At 41.8% G+C, this 25,102-nt stretch overlaps 1 protein-coding gene across 1 annotated transcript in view; it reads left to right on the top strand.

Moving 5' to 3' along the window:
• The window catches only part of KLHL14 (kelch like family member 14), a 64,951-nt gene extending 41,235 nt beyond the window's left edge, over positions 1-23,716 (top strand). Inside the window, exons 4-9 of the mRNA XM_074576919.1 lie at positions 6,159-6,248; positions 10,749-10,827; positions 17,058-17,248; positions 17,415-17,573; positions 20,328-20,485; positions 20,981-23,716. Of these exons, the coding sequence (XP_074433020.1) occupies positions 6,159-6,248; positions 10,749-10,827; positions 17,058-17,248; positions 17,415-17,573; positions 20,328-20,485; positions 20,981-21,121 (818 nt within the window). The 3' untranslated portion in view covers positions 21,122-23,716. The remainder of the gene's footprint in view (positions 1-6,158; positions 6,249-10,748; positions 10,828-17,057; positions 17,249-17,414; positions 17,574-20,327; positions 20,486-20,980) is intronic.
• Positions 23,717-25,102: the final 1,386 nt, after the last annotated feature.

Genomic DNA, 25,102 nt, shown 5'->3' with positions numbered 1-25,102 from the left:
GAGTTTCACCCATGGAAGTAGACATGTCTGTACTCGGAATTTGCATCCAAGTAGCTTGAAAAAAATTTATTTCAGGGGGAAGCTGATCACTCCAGCTATTCCTGATGTTATGTTTGCCTGATCTGATGCTTCAGCATGAATTTAAGTGTCTTATTTTAGATGCTCACAAATGAAAAATTTATCCCATTAAAACAATTAAACTGGGAACCCTGATGAACAGGCCTGGCTGGTGTTATTCCAGAGAATGTATCAAAATAATAACTCCTGACATTTAAATGAAAAACGTGATACTTTGATTAGTAAGAAATATCTTCATAATGTGAAATACCTTAATTAATATGAAATACCAGTCACCATGTTGTGAATGATTCCAAGGAGTTTCGTCTGCTCAGATAACTTTTTCGTAGTGCTTATGTTGTCTTGAATTGAGGGTAGGTTTGGGCTGGCATTTTACCTTTGCTTACTTGCAGCCTCAGGTAAGTAGGGGCTATGTCCTAGATGAACTCTGCTGGCCTGTGTCCGTCTTACCCGTGAGGGCTTGAATGGAGTTGCCACAAAACTGTCACGGCGATGAAGAGGTTGTGAAGTTTCTAGCTGAGCTGATGGAGTTCTCTGTGGTGCAGCTGGACCAGAGCTATACCAGTTAGTTATTCTCAAAGATGACTTTGAGGCACAGTGCTTCATCCTGATCATTTTAGGATTTTCTGCTTATGGTGACTGCTGTCCCAGGCTTCCCCCACTGCATTGAGCTCACACTCAGATTGGCCTTGGTGTGTTACTAGAAAACATACTTCCCACGTATTTGCTTGAATTTGAGGTGAGAGGGTGCAGTTAGTCCATAGGAATGTTGACAGAGGTATTTGCCATCTACTGTTGATTATTCTCCTTCTTTTACTTTGTTTCGTTATCTTTTGAGCAGAAAATACCAGTGGGTGAAAACCTGATGCCTTTAAAGTCAATGGCCAAACTCCCACCATGTTCACCGAGGCTAGAATTTCATACTTATTGTGGTCAGCTTTTCCCCACAGTTATTAAATAACAAACAATTGAAGTGAACAATACACAGAGGAATCCTAGCATTTATTTATATAACCTCCTTGGTGAGAAATAACAAGTAACATTCAGTAACAAATACATAAATTATGTATGAACCAAAGAAAGGTGGACGGTATCTGATATTCTGTTCTCAAGAAATATTTGGACCGCCTGTGGTCTGGCCAGCATTTTGGGGAGAGGGTTGGGAATGAAATTAATATCGTGCCTCTGCCACGAGCAATTCAGTCTCCTAAAGTGAGTTCATAGGTACCTTCTGTACTGGAAAGAGAACATCATCTCATGTTACTCTGCCCTCCAAAGAGCCATGGAAATAACCGGTTTTCAAGTAGCAGTAGTTGAATATTACGTAGCCAACAGGTTAGGCTGTTAATATTGTGGAAGGTCATTATTGACTCCATACATACTCTGGTAATGGCATCCTGGTTCTGGCAACACGCTCTTCTCTTGCGTCATCTTCACAGGTCATTAGAGATGATGAGTGTGACTTCTTAGTGTGTACTGAGTCTTCAAGGGACTATGCTCAAGCTGTGCAGTAGCTGAGAAAGAGATTTCTTGGATTTACTCACAGTACGGCCTGTATCCCAAGCAGCTGAACAGTTCAGGGCAGTGAAACATCTACAGATTTTTTTTTTTAAACTTTCAGTAGAAGAATCGAGTGCAGTTTCTGAAAGGAGTTTTTAGCAGAACAGGGGAATGGCTATGGGCTGTATCACAGCTTTCAGATCTCCTGGGACCAGAGCTCATCCCTCCATCTGTCTTGAGAAATGCCATTCCTGTTCCCTCTTCTTCCCTGCTAGTTAGTCTTGAAGTGACAATAGACAGGGGAAGGTGGGTTGTAAGGAGAAGGAGGAACTGATGACGCCTTGATTAATGTATGGAGAACAACCACATGCTGCTTCCTAAATGTGCAATTGTTGTGCAATTGTGAAACTAAGCAAAACTGGGTGAGACGAACAGCACACATTATTGTTTGTTAGGTGAGTGAAGTGTGCCACTGTCACCTCTGAACAAAAGTTGGAGGTGCCTTTGCAGCATCATTACATCTGGGTGACCTCGTAGGCATTATGGTTGAGAGCATTTGGTTTCATGAGCGTTTGGCTATAAGCTGTAGACTCTGTTTTTGAAAGTAGATCCCAGAACATTATATGGTGCATTTCATTAACTAGGGTTTGGCATATGTGAGGTGTTTTTGCCTGGGACAGCTATCCTGATGTGCAGAGTGCTGCTGTGTCTTTTCCATCTGCATCTGAAGAACGTCCATGAGTGTCACCTCCTGCACAACGTCCTTCATTTTTGTGTAGTGAAGTATTTCTTAGCAAACACCACTGCAGCCTTGGACTCCACTGCCTTCCAGATCATTCTCAAGTATAAATCACCCATTTGGTTTTGACCTTGAAAGCTCTGCATGTTACGTATCTGTACGTGAGCAATTGCCTCCCACCTTCCTGAGGGTCTGCTGCCCATCATACATAAATTGCACGGGAAGGGTGTTGTCTTCGGTAGGGCTGCTTGGACTCATTTGTGCTCTTGGTCCAGGAAAGCACAAATTTGCTAACCATGGGCTTCCCGAGCTTTAGGAAGTGTGTGTGAGGGGCAGGGGCTTGGAAGAGCTGGTTTCTGACCGCTCCGACTAATCTGTTTGTATCTGTCCGTCTCGTAATTCTCTGGCACCTATCGCCTCAGTAGCTAAGAGTGTTTCTCAGGTGACCATGGCTTTTTTTCTTCCTCTCCTCTTTTTAATAGTCTTTTCCCCTTCCTTTTAAATGGGTCTTTAATAAAGTTGAGAATTCTTGCACAGGGTTTTATAAACATGTGTTATTAAATTTTAAATCTGTTTTGAAAGTGCCTCTATCCTACTCCCTCCTAGTAAAGTGACCTTTTTAAATGGAGGGAAGTGGGTTTAGATGACAGTCATGATAAATGCGGTCATGTTCACTCAATAAAATAAGGCCCAGTGCATTTGAGGATAAATCAGTGAAATGTACAGCCCCACCTGTCTGTCTCCATCATTCATTTCCACTGTCACTTTCACAGTGGCTGATGGATCACAGTTGCTGTAAAATTAGACAGCCTTTAATCTCATTTCATCCTGATTAGCTTCTCCTTACCCTTTCCCTCTAACTCACTGACTGACACGCTAAAAACTCACACCGGGCTGTGTTTGAGCGTGGCGTACAAACTTCTCTTCAAATACCCTTTTTGCGGGGCAGGCAGGTGTTCCACTGAGTTGAAATCGAAAAAGGAGAAGATGGGATTTTTACATTATTAAAGCAAAACAGCAGACAAAGGCTTGTATAAAATTAATGAAAGCAGCACCCTGGCCAGACTATGTGGTGGGCCAAATTCTTCCTGTTACACCCTGGCAAGCCCAGTGAGTTTGAGAAGATTGTTCCTACAAGAGGCTGAATGTAGCATGCTCACTGCCATGTAATTTTGACTGTATCTATGAAAAGTTGTGTTCTATATGGGTGTGCGTTCACAAGGAATTACAGTTTACAGCACAAGTTTTCTGGTGCTTTCAAGGGGTGTTTTATAGTGGTAAAAAAAAAAATCATTCCCATAGTTTTGATTTCTGTGTATAACTCATGATTCTGAGGGACCTTGAAAATAGTCAGGGAGAAAGACTGCAGCGTTGGCGATTTCAAAATTTCAGTGCCAAAACTCCTTCCGTCTTGGATACCCACAGTATTCCTCCATCCTCCTTGTTTTCTCCAGCTCCGTGGGCAGATTCATGAGACTGAGAGCAGTTTTCCCCAAAGGTCTGTGAGAAACAAAGGTCATACTAAAGGTCTTCAGTGTTTTATTGCAGTCACCTTTCCTTTGCAGGCCCAAATTCTACAATTCTACCCTCCTTTCTAAGGCAAGCTTCCCTTTAGCTTTCCCATGAGTTACGGTTGGTAGTTTGGGTCATTTGGGCCCAATCCCTATCAGTGGGAATGTTGCCATCAAGTTAAGTAGGAGTCAGGATTAAGCCCTTAGTTTTCAAGGTTTAATTATCATCGTAAGTGTGGGAGTTTTACTGCATAGTTTATATGCATGGGAACAGCAGAAAAGCTTAAAATATAATTTTTTCCTCTACTGGCCCTGTTTTTGTCAATATGGAGGATAAATAAATGAAAGTGTTTGCAAAAATGGAAACATAACACAATGTGAAAAATATGCATGTATGCTGCCTGCAGGCAGTTCTTTTGATAAACGCTAGATCTCTCCAGTCTGACCAATGGAAGAGCCTGGTTGAGGGCACAACCACTGGCTTGGACCTGATTGGAAACCGTAACAGAGCATTGGATTAGGTAAGAACTGAAGCCCCTGCAGGCTGATCCTGGGGAGTCTCTTCCTGAGAGGAGGGGTCCCCAAAAGCCTTTAAGGAAGACAGCAAATTTCCCATGGGAGACCCAAATTCCTTCTGTAGCAGAAGCATCCACAACATCAAGGGAAGTACTGGGTTTTTGAGAGAGAACGTTTTAAAATGAGAAAATATCTGAGATTATAGAACGAGATAAATACGACATGGGGGGTAAAGGGATAGCAAAAATCTTTTTCATTCTTTCATCTCACTGTAGGAATCTATAGGTGGTATAAAATCTCATGCAGTGCCTAATATAGGATTACTTCCCAGTTACGTAAAGTATACTAGTAACAAATAACCTTAATTAATGAACTTACACTGTACCTGGCTGCCCAATTTAAGAATCGCTTCACTTACATGACTTGTAAGAGCACAGACTATGAAAATGATATTCGACCTTTACTAGAAACAAAAAATGTACCTTACTTATTCATCATTGCCTTGGCAAAAACTTCAGTAAGAAGCTTAAATGAGCCCACTTGATCTTTAAGAAAATGTGTCCTAAATAACAAAGCTGTGCGTATTTCTTCTTATTATTATTTGCATATGCTATACTGCACAACTGCATTCTGAGAAAAATAAAAGATAATAAAACAAATGAAATGAGAGATATATCACCCAAAATAATCCAAGTGTGAGATAGGCTGCCTCTTTTTTTTTTTTTTTTTTGGCATTGGCAAAAGAGCACAAAGTAAGAGCTGGCCCTGAGTCATATTGATTTCCCACTGCACTGGTTTCCTAAGTGCTCTGTTGATCCGTGTCAAGCAATAAGTTCCCTGCCTGTACATGCACATCACCTCCCCATTTGTCCTCACCTAGATTTAAGGTGCCCATATGATGAGCTGAACAAGGACATCATTTTTCCTACTGGTGTCACTGGGCCAAAACTACTCTATGTGGTATGATAACTAATGCTGTGTAAGTTTACATTTACTATATAATATCACAATAGTGCTGTATGGCACTCCACAATAATATGTACGTATTGTGTATATATATATAAGCCCTTATTTCTGTGTCCTAGTACTTGCAGTGGAAAATGTAAATTTAAAAAAATTGGTTATTGCGACTGTAGTTGGTCCACAGTAATTCCGACACCTCCAAAGAAAAGGGATATTGCAAACCTAATGCCACAGTTTTGATCTTTGTTAACAAAGGGCTTCCTGATTAGATGAATAGAAAATGCGTGGTTGTGCTGCTAATGACATTGTACAGGAAATTAAGCGTATACATTTGGAAAAGGCATTAAATCAGCAGGACCTTAATTTAAAAACTTAAAACTGTATGGAAATGCAGCTTGTTCATTGCTGTGTAATAGAAAGCTACTGAACACACTGACTCTTCTTGTGGAAACATTACCAGCAGAACAAAGCTGGGCTGAGGTTTTTTTAATGTTTCCTAGTGTACTAGGTTTCCTAGCATCTGCTTATTTTCAGGCAAATATCGAGCAACTTCATCCTTTTTTACAAGTTGTTTTTAGAGCAGCACATACAGCAGTTGGGCAGGTTGGGGGTGGGGGCACCAAGGGACAAGAATTACAGCTTTTTTTCTCAATTATTTTTGAGATTGAATAACATAAGATTGGTAATAAGTGGCTTTGTCTGCGGCTCGTTCAGTGGACATGCATGCTTGGGGTGATGCATTCCCCTATTATTTCATACAGATTTAATCCCAGTGTTACATTTTGTACCTTCGAAAATACTTGATGGAATCGGTGCCCTGAGCTGACAAAGAATTCTTGCTTTACTTCTAGTTATGCCATATAACAGCGCCCATCACTGTGTCGTGGAAGTGGAAAACTTCTTGTTTGTGCTGGGAGGAGAAGACCAATGGAACCCTAATGGTATGTATAGAATATTAAAAAGCACAGGCAGCATTTGCCTTCCTGTGTCTGTCCATCAGGTCAGCTGATGTAGTCAATAGCAAGGGATTTTGAGAACCCTCAGCCTAATTGTTGAACCTAGTAAAGGCTACTTTTAAATATTGATGTAATAAATATCTGTTACTTTAGCATTAGCATCTCTGTCATTCATCAGCTCCCACATCCCTTGAGAAATGCCACAGGCAGCAGAACAGACTCTTTCGAGTGCATGCACCAGGCAGCAGCTGTTAAGAATTTTAACCTTCATTTCCAGTCTCCTTCCAGTCATAATATAATAATGCAGTTGCAGTAGATGAATGCTTCTTTTCTATTGTCAAACCAGATACTCGCAGCTAAAGTTGTTAATGTGTTAATTATCTAGACTCTGAGATTCTTAAACTGGTCCTTTTTTTAGTCTTGTGCAAGAGCTTCTCATATAGATTATCTGCTGCTACCTTTTTGATTTGATTACTTCATAAATTTACCGCAAAGAGAAATTAAACAATTTAACAGGCTTCTGAGCAAAGCAAAAGGAGAATACCATGCCTTGCAAAATTCACAAAATTGTCAAGACATTGTTAAAAAGCTTGCACACGAAGAAAGGGTTGTAGTTGTAGCAGTCTGTGTAACAGAGATAATTATGACTGAGAAACCATAAAACAGCTTGCAGGTACACATTTTTACTTTAAAACACCAGAGGATCCAGCTGAAATTACATATACTGCATATATTTTATTGTGAATGCCCCATTTCAGCATCTGCACTAAACCAAATTATAGAAAATTGTTACATCTGTTCACTTCCTAAAACCTGAGACAAACAATCCAGTCCACCCTATAAGCGTATTTCCGGTGTAGTTAAAAATATCACTGAACGTCTTAGGAGAAGAACCCTTCAGTTCTATTGTCGAATCTCCTTTATATTAACCAGGAGATAGCGTCGTATCATTAATGACAGTTATGGTTAGGAACACCAGCCACATCCAACAACTGAGGGCCCCTGTTGTGCTTGGTGGTAGGCATATGGATAATAAGGGACAGACCTTGTTCCAGACAGTTGATAATTAAGTGGCCATGTCACATGAAGGATAAAGGAAAAGAAGTATAAATACCCACAATTTAAAGATGTGGAAACTGAGTCGCAAGGTGATGGAAAGATGTTAGAAGGGGTACATAGCCTGCATCTTTGGTAGGAGTCGGGCACAACTGTTCATGAGATGGGTAGTACCTTAGGTCTAAGGTCGCCTGGACCAACTGCCGAGCTGAAGATGTTGCTGAAGATGTCTAACAGCTTCCTTGTTCTGTGAATACCAGTGCTGTGATTTTTCTGTAGAGAAGATAGGAATAAAAGAGGTAGGAGTGTTGCTGATACTGATCTCTTTACGAAATTACCCTGAGAGAAATGGATCTTACTTCTCACAAAAAGTGGACCTGAAAATCATAAACTACATCCTGTGCTGTTGCTGGGCTAGTTCTTTCTTGGAATAGGTTCGCTCTAAATGTGCAGCTACATGGGAACTGCTTGCACGTACCTGCTTGAATTTATGTGAAGGCCTTTGTCTGCTATCCTCATAGCACAGAAGGGGCTTCAGATGGACGTAGCAGGAACTGTCTTGCCAGAGCATTACAAGGCTTCCAATTGGAATGAGAATGTGCCAGGTGTTTTTCCAGTGGACAGAATTATCCTTGAGATGGGGGCAATGGAAGGAGCACCATACATTTCTTTAGCCATTGGACTGGCAGATTCTTGAGAAGCTGGGTGGACCCGGAGGAGTGCCCATGCCTCCTCCGTGCTGCTCCTTGACTTCCTGACAACCTAGAGAGCATGGGAGACATTTTTTCTCACTTCTTCACATCCTCCTATGGCTGTGCCTTTCCAGTCACAAGGGATCCCTGCATGAGTAAACGCTGATGAGAGCACGTTGCAGAACACAGACATGGATTTAAGACCAGCCTTCATAAACTTCAGAGCCCTTCACCTTTTTGGCACGGCTGCAAAGACCTTCCTGTAGAGCGGAAATGCCCATTGTCCTGATTTGCTAAACCTGATTTCTGATGACTTGTCACATTTTCTGTGTTCTGACAGGTGCTTCCTAACATGTATAACCTCCTGACTGGAGGCAAAGGCAAAATAGTAGATAGAGTTCTCTTTGAAACTGAAGTCCAAAATTAAACTGGATTCAAACCAGTTACAGCAGGTAGCATAAGTGGGTCATCAAGTCCTTTTCCTACTGTCACAGGCACCATATCGTCCCATTTTGTAAATTTTCTAAGCTCCATTCGAAAAGCAGTTGGATTTTTAGCCCCTGCTATTCCTGTTGGAAAGCTGTTACAGAATCCAATTGCTCTAAATGACTAGGAGCCTTATTCTAATTTCCAGTAAAATGTATTCTTTGACTGTCTGAATCACCTTGTTCTCATGCCAAAGTTGGCCTTTAGCTTAATAGTTTTTCCCCTCCTGGAGATTTGTTCCTTTGATGTATTACAGATAGTGGTCCTATCCCTTTTCAGCTTTTGTTTTCCTAGGTGCAACAAGCCAAGTTCTTTGTCTCCTGCCATCAGGTAAACTTTCTGTTCCTCCATTCACCGTAGTAGCTCTTATTTGTGCCTGTTCTAGTTTGATTTCATCTCCCTTCCCATGAAGTGGCTACATTTGTAATCTGTATTCCCACTCTAGGCTCACTATACCCTTCTCTTTCTACCCTGCGCTACAGAATCTTCTACATACATGGTATTGGTAGTGAGTATGTGTATGACGTTATGTTAGGAGGCCAAGGTCCCTAAATCATAGCTTTGTGTGACAACAGTTAAAAAGCTGCTCTATAACCAGTGACCACTTAAGTCCCCAGTAACTCTGAAAGAGGTAGTGAACGCAGCAGCATTAAAACCTCCTGTTAGAAGTCCAAACTTATGATCAGTACTTCTATTGTTTCGAAATCCTGCTTTTTGAATTAGCAATATATTAATAAATGTCTTAAATAGTGAGACCTAGAGCTAGTCAGGTGCCTGCTGTTACTTGTTTACTGTTTATTGAATCTATAGTTCTCATGCCTCTTTTTCTAAACTGTCTGTATAGACTAAAGAAATTCAGATAGGGACCAAGAGCAAAGCCTCACTTCACTAAACCCAGTGGCAAAATGCCCAGTTGCCCTTCGTGTATGGGGATCTCACCCTAGGCCTTGAGATGTGTTTGAGTGGTGCTCAGCATAAAGGACTATGGTCCTCATTAGGCGCCACGCTGGAATTGAAGGGAAATGCTGCATTATTCATCAGCCTTCTGCTTTACCTTCTCATATAGAACAGGCTTATACATAGCGAGGGAATGAATTTGCTTCCAGTCAAAGTGGTCAACATGGTTTCTTTCTCTGTTTCCTTGTAGAACATGATCTTAGATTATTGCGAATATAAATTCTAGCTGTGTCATTATTCTTCTCTACAATCTTGATGGTTTATTTACACATGCTGAAGTAAGTGTGGAATGAAACAAGCAAAGCGAGCCAATCCTACAGAGGCTTTTCCGATGCAAAAATATGCACCTTGTAGAATACCCAGTGACCATTTATAGAACTGTGACCTACGCAGTTGGGTTATTCTGCTGGCCTGTGAAGCCTCTAATTCAATTTTTTAGTCACACATACATAAACAAAGGTTTCTGTTTCTGAGATCCTCATCTGTTGAAGTCTCAGGTGTTACAGGAAATTGCCATACAGTCTCTTGCTTCAGTTTTCTTGCTTTGATGTCAATCTGCATGTAAAATAAGGTGAAATCTTAATATCGTGAAGACATGAATACAGTTCTTGGGTTCAACAGCAGGGATAAGCTAGTTAGCTGGTGTATGTTGCTCATGTTTCATATTTTAGCTAACACACTTGGAATAAAACTCAAAGAGTGTATTCGCCCTTCGATGCACATGTGTAATTCCTTCTAACTTAACACTGAAAGTACATGGTAGAATAAACCATCTAGTGCAAACACTGCATACCCCATGCTGATGGCTTATGCAGCTCCTGGTTATTTGCACAAGGTTTTTTAACCGTGTTCCACATAGAGATGATATGAGGAAAAAGAAAAGCGTATGTTCTCCCTTTGATTTTTTTAGCTGACACAAAATATCTGTTCATAAAAATACCGTGGGGATGCCCTCTTTTAGGCAGTAGTTTTGTTTAGTGCTGTGATTTATTGTGGCTGTGAAAGTACCACAGCATCTATAAGTAAATTTAAATACACATTTTCAAGATCTTATTAGAGAGAGCAAGAATAATCTCTTACCTGCTTTTACTGCTAACAATTGCTAATTCAAACCTTGCAGTGCCCCATTTGTTGAATTATTACTGTACACATAGTGTAATCATACATTGCTGTAAAAGGGGGAACCCTTCATAAAAGCTGTCAATTTGTGAAGTATATGTAATATATATATTACAATCATGATGTTAAATACATGAAACAAACAGCTGAGTGTCAAAATAATCTATCTTTACAGGGAAACACAGTACAAACTTTGTTAGCCGATACGATCCCAGGTTTAACAGCTGGATACAACTTCCACCCATGCAAGAGAGGTAAAAACCTACTACTACATGTTGTTCAATATATGTTTTATCATCCTAGGAGCAGCTAAATTTTGTCGTAGTTCTGGGAGTAAGGAGGCCTACAGAAGCATTGAAAATACCGAGATAAAACTGCAGCATGCAGTTGCGTCCCATTTGTCTCCTGATTTTTTTAAATTTCCCAAATTCACAACTCCAGATGCCAAATCCCGCAGTGCTAACTCATGCAAAATAACCATGAATTTAGTGCAATTACTGGTTGCCTGAGTACAGTCTGAAGGATTTTTCTGAAGTCTTTGCAGTGTCCCGTCATGTTCCCTGACTGAAGCGTCATGATGAGTTTGCAGTAAATAAGCAGTATAGTCAGGTCTCTGATAGGGAACTGAAACCTTCACATGTTGGTCCCATCCTGTTTCACCACACCAGCCATGAAGACCTCTCCTCAACATGACTCACTTCGTCAGAGGACTCTTAATCCTAGGTGGTCTTTGAGTGAAGCTACTGTCAGCTAATGCGTATTAGAATAGCTTACATTTTAATCTTCACTGTGTACCGAAGAGCAGAGGTGCATGGAGACTTGAGCGATGACCGGTAAAGATGGTGTAAACTTCACTCTGTATCCCAGATTCTACCTTGGCAGGTAAAAAGTCCCCCAAACCTGAACTGAATGATGCATGTTTCCTAAGAAAAATCTCAAAGGCAGAAGATCTAACGTTATTATGTTGTTTTGTGAAAGAGCATTCAATGTCCATCCTTCAGTTCAACACGCAACTTCTCATAGATGTACAAGAGATCTCACACCACCTTCCTAAGATGCTTTCCTTATTCCATGTGCTGTTGGTATTACACCTCTTTTTCTGTTGGCTGCCCCCAGTGGTCGGGTGTCTGGCAGTCATAAACATATCGTACTCAGTGCAAACGTGCGATTCAAGGTGTGTATTATGAGATGCATGGAAATATGGCTGTCCTTTCAAATTTTCGGAGGTAAAATGTCAATCTGTAGAGTTTTTCAGTGGTCTTTGTTCAAGGTTCAGTGTGATTGACGCAAGTCCATACACAGACCCATGTGCGATGCTTGTCACCAAACAATACTGCATTGTACCACTGCATGAAAAGCACAAGTGGAACAGATCTGAGGAGGTTTGATGTTGGAGCTGAGTGAACTGATAAAATTAGCCATATAACTAGAGATAAGAAGAGATCACAATTCATCATAGTCTCTGGCTTCTCCCTTCTTCCTGCCAGCACTGTGGGGCAACCCCACAATTGGGTTATTTACCTTAAAACAGAGGGATGCCTTCCCCTCTGGTTCAGGTCCCCAGACTGAGTCACCACCAGCTCAGGTGTTGGTGTGGGGGCGACAGGAGGTGTGCATGAGATTGCCATGTAGGTAATCCTTAGTGAACCGGCAGGCCGACTAGTGTTTGTATGGAGCCTGAAGCTCTTCTGTAGAGCCCAATCTGTGTCCTCGTTAGGCCAGCAAAACTCTTGAGGGGTGTGTGTGGCAGCTTGAATGGTTGGGTTTATTTGGCTGAAAAACCTCAGAAGGCAGAAGTAGGTAGTTGGGGGTTGGAGAAAGCAGACAGTAGGAGTTTTTCCACCTCCACAGTGGCCAGTTGCGTTTCACTAGAAAATCAGTTCATAATCACAGGTGCCAAATATGACTTGCCTTGTGCTCTGGTGGAAGCTGCCGTCTTCAGCCAGGAGTTAGAAACTGCTGCGCATTGTGATTGCTTAGCAGCTGCCCAGTAATAAACTCTAATGCATTAGCATCTCAGCGCTTCACAGTGTTATTTAAATGTAATGGTCCACTCATACATAGTTCCTTCTGCAAGGGGCTGTACTATGACAGCGTTAATTGTCACCTCTTTTGTTCAGGATACAACCCGAACCATTCTGTGATTCTATGATAACTCAGAGGCTTGCCCATTATTTTTCTATCAAGGCTCCTAAGCATTGGGGCTGTTGTTGGAAAACAGGGATTTTCAAATGACTTTCTAAAATGTTTTTAATGGTTTATTTGCTCATTCCTAATGACTTCCTCAGAGTTGTTGCAGCCTTTAGAGGTAGGGTCTGGCCACGTTTTTAGAAGATCATACAAACAAGAGAGAGCTTTTATGCAGTCTCCTTTCCCAGCTCCTTTAGTCAGATAAAGTTCCCATTAAAGTCAACGGGCTGTTTTTTCCCCCCTAGGAGCACAGGGTCACGCCCTGTCTCTGCTGGCATAATGCAGGCACCATTGACAAGACAGACTGTTTAATGGGTTTTTCTGAGTCATTATGGTCCATCAAGTCAAAACCTACTTAGGAATTTTAGTCTGAGAATAATTGGCTGGATAGACTATAATAGCTCCTTTGAAATGACTGCCAGGTAAACGTGGGTCTCATTCACAGGCAGTATATTCTCAAGTTGAAAATCTGTATGAAATATTTGATGAGTAAACTTTTATCTCATATGCTAAAATCCATATCTGATTGATTTTACTGTGTGAGCTATAAAGAAAAGTCTAATCCCGTTATGGATTCAGAGCCGTCAGTGTATTTTCTTTAAAACCAAGTTTGGTTTCTTTTCATTTGAAGAACATCTCAAAAATACATGCTTTTGAAAAGTATGTACTATTTTCAGGCGTGCATTGTTTAGAGAAGCAGCAAATGACTCACCAGCTTTTGAAATACACGTCTGCCTGATGATGCAATGAGCATGGGATGCTTTTTGGAGAGCAGTTCAGTTAGACTAACGTGCCTACTGAAGGAGTGGTCTTTGTAGCAGATGTATCTGAACGTGTGGTCTGAGCCTCAGCTGGACACCTCAGTCAGTACTGTTGCATTTTGCCAGCTCAGCCCAGAGCTGGACAAGGTGTGTGGAACATAATAACATTTAAAAGATCTTTTGTTTAAAGACCAGCAAAACCCACAGCATTGTAGCAGGGCCTGAAGAAGCATAAGTGGAAGTGAGCAGCTTAGCATCCTCACTGGGTGAACTGAGAAAAGAAGCTGCAGAAAAAGAGATAAAATAATTTCACATTTTATTTGAGTCTTTGCCTTCAGTAATAGTAATGTTAACACTTATTAAGATGACTTCAGTTTTTAAAAAGCAAAGCATACACTCTAAAAGTGACTCTGAAATCAGGTCCAGATATTGTGATGATCAGTAGTAGCATTGGTAGTCTTAAAACTCAGACTGGTAGTTGTATTTCTGGTTTTGGGGCATAAATTCATCATCTGTGGAAATCAGGAAGAAACTCCTCACTTTTATGCATGTGTACTTACGAGAAAAAGTTAGTTGGGTTGATTATTAAGTGAAGGCACGTGAAGGAAAAGCATTTCAGAGACCAGTCATTGACTACTTGCGAGCCCTGAAGAAAAGCACAAAATAATTGTCTTATTGTCCATATTCAGATCCTGAGGTGCATTCCAGTTATCTGATTAGAATGGATAGCGTCTTCCCAGTTTTGTGGGGAAAGTTGTTGTTCAAAGATTGCTGTAGTACATTTTAATCTGAATCATGTTTTACAGCAGTTTAAAAAATCACTCAACAGCATGCCCCTTACTCACTGTGTCGTTGAAAAGTAAAAAAAAAAGCCAAAAAGCTTAAAATATTAATGACAGGAGCTACTGAGTGAATATTCACATCCAAGCAGAAGAGCGAAGCATGCTGATGCTTTCATTTTTGCTCCTTATAGTGACACTGTGTGGATGAAACCAGGAGTACACGTACAGAACAGTGTCAGTGCAAACCCAGTTAAAACAGTAATGCCTGCAAGTTGTAGCTACCTCTTTTTATTAAACCTGAGCTAAGAAAGCCACGGTGAGAGCAGTTCGTTAATGGGTTTGTCAGAGGAGGTGTGCGAGGACAGACGAGCTGATGCATGAGCACCCCAAGCACTGATGACAGGCGTCTTGTGGGTTTATGCCTTGCAGCTGCCAGAGACAAGAGGTTCGTAGAACATGTGCCCACCCGTGCAGGCTCTCTGATGTCTAAAAGGATGTCACCCTTGCAGCTTTTCCTACTTTTGGGGATGCTATGGGCTGTCTTGCCTCCGGCTTGTCACATACTCATAAGAAGCATGTAGGCACTTGATTGCCTCCAACACCTATACCCTCTGTCAAATCAGAGTGAAGTCAGCCAGCAGGTTTTTGTTGAGGAGACAACAGTCAGGCAGACATGGGTACACGTACAGTGTAATCAAATAAGCTTCGTTTCCGTAGAAAATCAGGCTAAAAACATAGATGCACAATTTGCTGCCCGACCATGCAGAGCAATATATGCCATCAGCTTCTATCTGCCCATTGACAGATAAATTAAATGGTCTTATTTAATTCGTCGGTTTGAGCTGGAGGCACTTAGCAGTATTCCTGTCCTCCTGTTTGCATCTGTGTTTTTTCAGTAGCCTCATCCCTGTGGTGGTGTTCCCACTCAACAAGGGGTGCTGTCCTGTACCTTCCCAAGTTGCCCATGTGCAGGCAAGGTGAAAGCAAAGAGGTAGACAGGAGGTGCTCAGTGCCCCTGGCTGGTGAGGAGTCCTCTCAGGTGGCACCAAGTCCAAAAAGTAAGGCCAGAAACAGGCAACATTGCCTCAGGTCTGCTCCCTGAATGCCCAGCCAGCCCTGCTGTTTCCATGGCTGTATCTTCGTGTCTGCCTGACCTCTCCTCCTGACTTATAAACCACCAGCCAGTCTCAGCCACATTTAACAGAGGGAAATGTCTTCAAAAAGTTAAAGCGTATTAAAAAAGTTGTGAAAATAGGCAGCTGGGTAAAGGAAAGAAACCATATTGGTGCCTTCACTGAAGGAGATGCTCCTGAACGCGTGCCGGGTTAGATGGCAGGTTAGAGACTTGGCGCACCAGGCTTTGCTAGCGCACCTGGTCATGGGATGACTATAGGGAAGCCTGGGGAGGAGTTGGGACATACCAGAGCTGTTAATTGCGGGGTGATTTGCTCTTTACATGGACCACCACTCATCCTGAACGCCTTGCAGTGGTCTGCAGGACCAGGCACTTCACGGTGCCGAGTGACCATCAAGCCCCCAGGATTCACCATGTGATTCAGGAGTGCAGTATGCGGCCGCTCCTGGATTCAAATTCAGGTGCCTGGGCAGGAACCGGAGTGCATTGTGTCAGCCACGGAGCGGGGTTTGGCAACCTGCAGCCGCACTCCAGCCTGCCTGCTTGGCCGGAGCTGTCGGAGCTAGACCTTTCCTTCTTGTCTCTGGGCTCACCTGCCACTCCGGTTTCTCCCAGGAGAAAATTTGAGGTTTGGGACTGCCAATTCTCGCCATTCAACGTTTTGTACAGGTCTTCATCCTGGCCTGGCTGTGCTCTTTTGCAGTTTTCTTTCTCATATCATTGCAGCTTAAAATTAAAAGCCTCTACCCTAGTAAACCTTCCTGCTGCTGAATAATCCAGCGAGCTTTCCCTGAAAATGGATTACACCAAACAGGGTCTCCCAAAATCGTCTGCTGCTCTATTTTTACTTCAGCAACAGACACTCGCCATTAATTTTGGAGGCACGAGGAAGGCGAACTACTATATGCCTAGCATCCCGACCAGAAAAAGTAATTATTTTCCTGCCTACCTGAGTTGCATGTGAAAGCGGACAAGGTGGCTCAAACTTTTCTCAGGGTTAGTTGGATGGAGACAGACATCTTTTGAGTTAAAGGGTGGAAACGTAATATTGTGCCTAGCGTAAGGAAAGTTGTTCTATTTGCAGTACTGCAGAAAGAAGAAAAAAATGATAATTGAAGAAAAATTTTGATGATGTGGTTCTCTTAGTAAATTGGGAACAATGACCCTTGAAGGACCATAAAGAAAGTGAATGTCAAGATAATTTATTATTGTTACATTATCTACCTCATTTTTCACTTTGTCTTACTGAGTTGTTACATCCCTTACAAGGTAATGCCCCAAACATTAATGAGCACCTTTTTATCTTTCACGGGTGTGAAAAAGCAACAAACAGCTTTGAAAAGGGGTATTTTCTGCCAGGTTTATGTGTGCTTAATTGTTTTGACACCAAAAATGAAGTGTTTATTTGACGTGGAGCACGTATTTGATTAGCGAAGCAGCCACAGTCTCTAGGATAGCTGTAAGCACGTGAAGCTCTGGGCACTTCTCTCTGAAGTAGCGTTTGAAGGAGCAGCTATCTTAGTTCAGGGAGTCAGCTGGAGAGGGAAAAAACATGGTTGACGTGGCTAATTGGTTTGTTGTTGGCTTGTTTTGTTTTGCTCTGCCCTGTCCTCCAGGAGAGCCAGTTTCTACGCCTGTCGCCTTGACAAGAACTTGTATGTAATCGGTGGAAGAAATGAAACTGGCTACTTGTCCAGCGTGGAGTGCTACAATCTGGAGACAAACGAGTGGCGTTACGTGTCTTCGTTACCGCAACCGTTGGCAGCCCACGCGGGAGCTGTTCACAACGGCAAGATATATATTTCAGGCCAGTGTCTTTTATAATTACTGCTATATAGAACAAAAAAAAACCAAAAAAACCCAAACAAAACAACAACAACAAAAACCCCAGAACCCAAAATCATAGAGCTAAATTCCTGCTGCAGCGCAGTGTCTTTATTGACATTAATTAACCGAGGTATATTTACTTGCAGGAGGTGTTCACAACGGAGAGTATGTCCCCTGGCTGTACTGCTATGACCCTGTGATGGACGTCTGGGCCCGAAAACAGGACATGAACACAAAGCGAGCAATCCACACTTTGGCTGTAATGAATGATCGACTGTACGCAATTGGAGGAAACCATTTGAAAGGTCACATTTTTAATAGCGAAAAAGCATTTCAGTGTCCCCTGCCTCCTGATAAAGAATATTTTTGTTAGACAGTCATTGTTAAATACATTAAAAACCAGGCAACACAATTTAACAGGACACTTGAGCCAGCAATTTTAAAAACATTTTATGCAAATTATTTTAAAATTATAACAGTACATTAAATATATGAGTAATGAATGCTTTAGATAATAAAAATGGGAGCTTCCATTACTCAAAGGCATGGACAATTTGTCATTACCAAGAATTCAATGAAACAAACATTATTCTTTGACCCGAAAGTACCAGCAATATTTTCCTCTGTAAATCATTTAACAAAATGTGGAGTTAGAGAGAGCCTTATTCAGAGCAACACACAAAAACAAGCTCCTGATTTAATGAAGAGAAAAAAAAACAACAGCCAACTCAAGCCATTAAATATTAGGACTAGGCTCTTTAGATCCCTTTTTAATATTAAATGTAGCTTGTTAATTATAATTCTTTTTAGAGGTCTCTTGTTTTCATCTTTTGAAAAGGTCTCATATTAAAATAACTACCGCTTAGGCATCTGGTATTTTTGTCTTAATACCTACATGCCGTTGTTATTACTGCTAAAGAGATTTTGCTTAATCCAGCCACTTAGAAAAAAAGCACAGCTCCTGCTCCTTTGTCCCTGACAATATTTGACAGTTTGTATTCCCTTTTTTTTTCTTTCTCCTTTCTCGCTTAAAAAAAAAACCCAAAAACAAGCCTCACAACAACAAAAGAGAAAATTGTAAAGAAAAAGAGAAAGTGACGTTAACTGCCAGTAACACCAGGCCAGGTGCCTGGATGACTCTGGCACCCGAGTCCCTGAGGCTCTGAAGCCACATGCTGAAGATCCGGGTGCCTGTGGAGCACATAGGGGACGAAGTCGCAGAAGTGAATTTTCGGGGGCAAATAGTACTGGGGCATAAACTCCTGGAGCCGGGTGCAGGGCTGCTGTGCCTCCACTCCCCAGCCCCAGTTGTGGTGGGTGTTCCTGGACTGGATTTTACCCCCTGGGGAAAAGGGGTCAAAGCTGCCCACGCATGTGCACCTGCAACTGTTGTAGAGGTTGCAGAGCTCCACAGCGTTGGCTCTTTCTCCTACTAAAGTAGAAGTCAACATGTCCCACCCCTCCTATAGCTAAAGCACGTGCTTTGGTTTGCGTAGGCTTGAATTGCTTCCATCCCGCCTTCTCCTTCTTTTTTTTCACACAGTTTCACCTACCATCCTCTGGGAAAGACGCAACTTCTAATAAACATTGCATTTTTGCCGCTACACCTGTTGCCCTAGGTGCCTTTGTTATCTATGAATTGGTTGACGTTGTGAGAGGTATTTAACACCCAGGCTTCTGGGAAGCTGCCGGCTCTCTGGTAGCAGGGCTTTTTGGAAAACTGCTTTATTCTGTACAGTGAAACAAAAGGAGGAACTGCAAGGAAAGGGAGAGGACTGGAGTGTGGATGAAATACTACAAATTCTCCAGCTGGGTGGGAATAGCAGGGCTCCATGGCAAAGCCCTCCGTTGTGAAGCTGGATCTGTATACTGCTGTCAGCAGTGCATTTACCGCATCGCAGCGAGCCGTGTGCTTACTGCAGTTCATTACGGAGCTTTTGACAGATTCTGGGCGTGCTGCGGTGGCCTTCCTATGGCCTCTTGAAAACTTTACAGCAACAAAAAATAATTTCATCGTAACGATTCGTTCCTTACATAAATAATACTCTTAAAAGCAGCATCATTGTGAAATACCAATATCACCAAGTGCCCTTTTCCAGAAAATTTAACTTCTGTTTTCTGTCATACCTTGATGGAGAAGACAGGATTGTCAAGTAAAGCATCCCAGCGTATTAAGAAAGCCATAATTGTACTGCAGTGCTCTGTTAGGGAAAGTAGTTTGAGATAGGGAAATGTCTAAATATTGGAGCAGGAACCAGGAGTCCTGGGTTCGATGCCTGTGTTCAGCTCCCTTGATTGGTACTAATTGATACAGCCTGAGAGTCTTGAGCTGAGACCCATCTGCCCTTTGGTGATTACAAAGCAGTAGCCGCATGGAGTCTTTTTTGGTCTGTCAGGGAAGGATGGGACCACCATTGTGGGGTTTTTTTATTACATTTTCTCTCACCTTAAAGACTTTGTCACATCACAGCTACTTGCTTAGAGTACATCTTAAATCAGCTTGAAAATTGAAGCTGGTCCCTAACATCACATCCGTCATGCTAAGCACCTTGTCCCGCTGAAACCAAGTGGTGTCAGTTGTCTAAGGTCTACCTTCACTTGTTAGGCATGGATTTCTGCATGAGATTTATCTGTTGACTTTTGAATAGATTAGATCTGCTGACCTTTGAGAAAGACTGCCAGGACACTCTTTTCGTACATGTTCAAACTTGCATTAGCACCGATGGATGAGGAGGAATGTTGCTTGAATCTGCTTTCATCATCGATAGGTTATTAATGAGTGTTAATTTCTGATCTGTTCAGATTTCATTCGTACTTGTAATTTGTAGAAGACTGTAGAACTAATGGTGAAAGCTTTCGGCAGATTTATTTGGACTGAAATAATAGGACATTAACATTACAGAAGATGGCTTAAATGTATATGACAATATTTTCTAGAAGAAAGTTTAACAGTGACACTATAATTGTAATAATTATAATTGTAGTAAATTTAACAATAAAACAAATAATAAAACAGTATGTCATAATGCACATTTTCCATTCTCAATGCCCTTATCCAGGTTTCTCCCATCTGGACGTAATGCTTGTGGAATGCTACGATCCAAAAGGCGACCAGTGGAATATTCTCCAGACTCCTATTTTGGAGGGTCGCAGTGGCCCTGGCTGCGCAGTCCTTGACGACAGTATTTACCTTGTCGGAGGCTACAGCTGGAGTATGGTGTGTACCTGCTTTCTACAGTGACCCTTCCGTTCCGTCTGAGCCCTTGCGGCCCGTCTGTATTTCACTCAAATGGGATTGAGAGGAGACAAGGGATGAAGTAGCTGCAGGGGCTGGTTTTGGTTTGGTTTTCAACTTGTGCAGAACATGGAGTATTTTTTCAGCTTTGTGCTTTTCTATTTAGATGAGTTATTATCAGATTGTGTTCATTGATATGGAGTAATACAAAAATCAGGTGTAATTTGGCAAAAGTGATTGATAGGATTGCCTGCCTATAGCTCTGCTTATAAGGTGCTTGTAAAGGAGCCTGATTTGCAGAGGCTGGGCGCTCAGCCCATATGAAAACCAAACCTCTTGAAGGGCTCCTAAATTAGGGCCCAAAATCATGAGTCACTTTTGAACTCCTGAAACGAAGTGGCTTTTGGTCTTTAAAGCTGATGTGTGACTTGGATTTAATTTAGGCCACATTTAATATGACTTTTTGTTTTATTACAGGGAGCTTACAAATCTTCTACTATTTGCTATAGCCCTGAGAAAGGGACTTGGACAGAACTAGAAGGAGATGTTGCTGAGCCACTTGCAGGACCTGCTTGTTCGACTGTCATATTGCCAGCCTGCGTACCATACAACAAATGATAGTCAAGGAGCACTGACACGAACACTGATTGCATTTGGGAAAATAATGACGGGTGACGTAAATATTTTATTAGGACAGGATTCCTGTTAAAGCAAAGCTACCATAATTGACCCCTTATTCCATATTTATGCTTTAGGAGCAAACTAAAAGAAAACAAAAACCAAGTGTTGTCCCATCTCAGATAGATGCCGGTGTCTTACGAAGCAAGCAGCTAAAACGCACCGAACGTTACATGCTGACAGACTGCCATTTCAGACTGATTTTAACTTTTTCCTGCTGCAGAGATATTCCTCACGTCAAATTTAACTTTAAAAAAAAATGAAGGCTAAATGTTCAAATACAGCCTGAAGAGGCAAGATCAGTATTGTGCATTGTATCTACCTGCATGTGATCCGTGTTGAAGTCATGAGGATGTTGTTTTCATGAATGCTTCAGAATTCAGATAGTGAAAAGCTCACACTGCATTGCAGAATTGTCTCCTCCTCTGTAATCCTAACCTACAGCTACTTCACATGCTCTGCAAGCAACACAGCATCAGAAGATTATAGAAGGTAAAGAAATATCATTCAGTTTTTGCACAGCTTGGCATCTAATACGCTCTGCCTTCAAAGTCCCCACGTGTAAGTGCAGCGGAAAGCAGACTACAATGAAAGCCATGCTTTACAGAGCACTTCTTGCAATAGCAGCTTAGGGATTAGGATCAAATTCTTCTAATCACGCTCGTGTAAAGTCAGAGTCATTTCACTGAAATCACATGGAATGACTGTTCTTACATGAGTATAACAGAAATTTGGTCCTACACCTTAAATTCTGGGTTCATAAAGTAAGTTATTTCGGCAGCCACTTCACGAAGCACCAGAACCCTTACTTACTTTTCACTAACCCGTTAGATAGGAGCATCCATGCTAGTTGCTTCCAAAGACAAGAAGTCTGCATTTAACTATAAATGTATTACTTTGGACTCTTAATATGCACAATTTTGGAGAGATGCTGGTTAGTAGTTAAAGTACTCCTATGCGGTTGATCTTAAAATGTAGTCTGAGAGGTGTTTACTATTGATCCAAAGTAATATGAGGCTAGACTTTCCACTGCCTTATAGCCTGTGTAATTATTTACACATTGCGAAGCGAGTTCAGAACGTTACCACATGGGACCAGCAGCATTTCGGACTCGCTTCATGAACTCATAGTTGCTTGCACAAATCAGGCTCTCCGTGTTTTAAGCTTACGTCTTTCTGTCCTGGCTTTGCAAAAGCAGTGACAAAATCTGAGCCTGGTTCCTCACCACCTTGCAGTTAACCTAATCATCTACACCTCAGACGAGTATATGCGTCGTTCTTCCATTGTGGTTTACTGGTGCTGCATCCATTACCCTCAGGACCGTCCTCTTCGCTGGTATAAACTGACGTCGCTCCATTCAAGCCAATGGATGCACTTTGGTTTATGTCAGCTAAGAATCTGGCCTTTAATTTGCCTAGTTGTAACTGGCTGCACCAGATCAAAGGCAAAGGAGACTCAGATCCTGCATTTTCAAGCCTGCCCATATCTTTTGCGATAGGACTTAATGTCAGTGCATTAAGCAAGGAGCAGGCAACTGCTGGAGGTTGGTTTCTGCTGCAGAGGCAATAGACGGGAGGAAGAATTCATTATTTGCTTTGCGAAATAGAAAGAGGGCGAATGTACACAGAAATTACACTGTATATTGAAGCTTGAGAGCAATATAAATAATGGAGAGCAAATACCATGGGACTGTTTCTCTCTGGCATCAGTCCAGTTTTATTGCAGTGCAACTCCCTTGCTTGCAGCAGAATTACACAGTTGTAAAATTGGAGTAATGCAGTAAAGACTGATACCATACAAATGCAATAACCCAATTGATGAGGTAGCTGCACGCCCGGAAAAGAATTGTTTAAGCAAAATAATTATCTGAAGATGCTAATATTTGAATGTGCCGTTGGGGAGTTTTCCAGTGAGCATCACTAAGGAACTCATAAAGGTGGAGTGTATATCCTGAAATCTCAATCCATTTCTACTATATAGTGCAATCTTAGTTGGTTTTGTATTTATTTATATTGTTCAGATCCAAGGGATCCCTTGTAAAATATATTTGGTGCAATCATGACTTTTTTTTTTCCTTTCCTGTTGAAAGTATATAAATATAAATATATATAAAAAGGAAACTGTTAAGATACTAAATGAGGAAGTCGTGAATGACATTTAAGATCAGGATAAGGTCTGCCATTAAACACCGACTGTCACCTGTCTCTACTAAAACGTACCATTTTTAAAGGATATTTGTTGTCCTTTTAAGTGGTTCTTTTTTTTTACCAAGATAATTTAAAGATTTATGAGGACTGTATGTAAATCTTTCTATCTTTCAGGAAGGCATGACCAAGGAAAGTGCTAACTGAATAAGACACACAAAGGATGTAAATTTTGTACAGTACTAGACTGTGTAAATGAAGCTTGCTTGTAGGGGGGAAACTTTAAATAAAACTTTATGTACTAATTCAACTGTCTGCCATATTCCTACTTATAAAATGTATGTATAAATAATATCTACATTAAATTCTTTGGAACTTTTTTTATCATGTAGATGCGTAAACTTCTTTTATTTTCTGGCTGTACATAACAGATTTATTGTTCTCCGAGTGTCATTACTCAGTGCTTGTAAACGGAGCGACGCAGTAAAATGCAGTGAGTCTTCCCCTGAGCTCACGTGCCTGGCCTGGGCTTCCAGCAGGGAAAATCCCCTCCTCTGCCTGCCTGCGGGCAGGGTCGGAGCTCAGAAGCCTACCGGAGCGATCCTACGCCTGTGAAATGCCTCTGCCTTGCCCCGCTCGGCCCGTCCCTCCCTCCTGTGGTAAGGTGAGCGAAAGGGACGCCGCCCAGCTAAATGCCATCTTTGGGGAATTTAATGCTAGTTGTGGCAATTTCTTCCCTCTTCAAAGTGTCCCTCCTGTGGTGACTGACCCTTCTAACTATTGGTATTTCTGTTCTTGGAGGGGAAGCCCGGACACAATGTTGTGGTTTTGGCTGAATTGGCCAGTGGCCGGCGACAGATGCTCTCCCCAAACCTCTCGCACAGGGAGAGGAGGAGGAGAAATACAGAGATTTACGAGTTTAGAAGAAACTAAACTACTTTAATGAAATATTAATAATAAAATAAAAAGGAAATAATAAAATAGATACAGTATATACAACACTGTATTAAGCTCCCAGGATGACGTCACCGGCAGGCACTGCGAAGTCCCAGACTGGATTCCACAGCTGGAGTCAGGAACCCATGGATCGTGATCAAAGGCAGATGAACAGACATGGTCCTCCTCAGACGTCGTCCATTGAAGAAAATGACTGACCCTTTGATCCCTCAGCTTTTATACTGAGCGTGATGCAGATGGGATGGAATACCCTGTTGGTCAGTTTTGGGTCACCTGTCCTGTCCGCTCCTCCCTGCAGGTGGGACCCCTCTGCGCTTTTCTGTTTCTGACCCTTCAATGGGGCAAATAATGAAATTAGCTGACCTTGGTTGTTATAGCAGTAAGTATAAGCAAGAGCCTCTCTGCGTACCACTCCTTGGCACTAATTGTAAACATTGGTTTTATCACTCTGAGAACAAACTGTTTTCGGCACAACATGCTGTTAATTTCAGAGAGTTAGAAGAGGCCTAGCTAAGAAGTAAAATTACTGAACAGAAAGTTGGTTCTGTTTTACCTCAAACCAGGACACACGGGTGAGCAGTGGAGGAGCTGGGACAAGACGTATTGCCAGGCTAAGAAGACAAGGTAAAGGCAGGGGTTTTACCGGGAAGCAGAATCGTTATCGACAGCAGTTACTGTACTACATCTATGATTTATTCATGCCTACCAACCTTTGTCATGGACCAGAACCTTCCTATGCAGACCAAGTGGGTGCACTGAGCAAGCAAAAAGGCACTCGTGGACCCCCGTGCTTCTAGCAAGCGTGAGCTGTGCTGAGAGC

This window comes from Larus michahellis, chromosome 2, assembly GCF_964199755.1.
Source record: "Larus michahellis chromosome 2, bLarMic1.1, whole genome shotgun sequence".
NCBI lineage: Eukaryota > Metazoa > Chordata > Aves > Charadriiformes > Laridae > Larus > Larus michahellis.
This window is presented reverse-complemented; position numbering and strand designations above follow the sequence as displayed.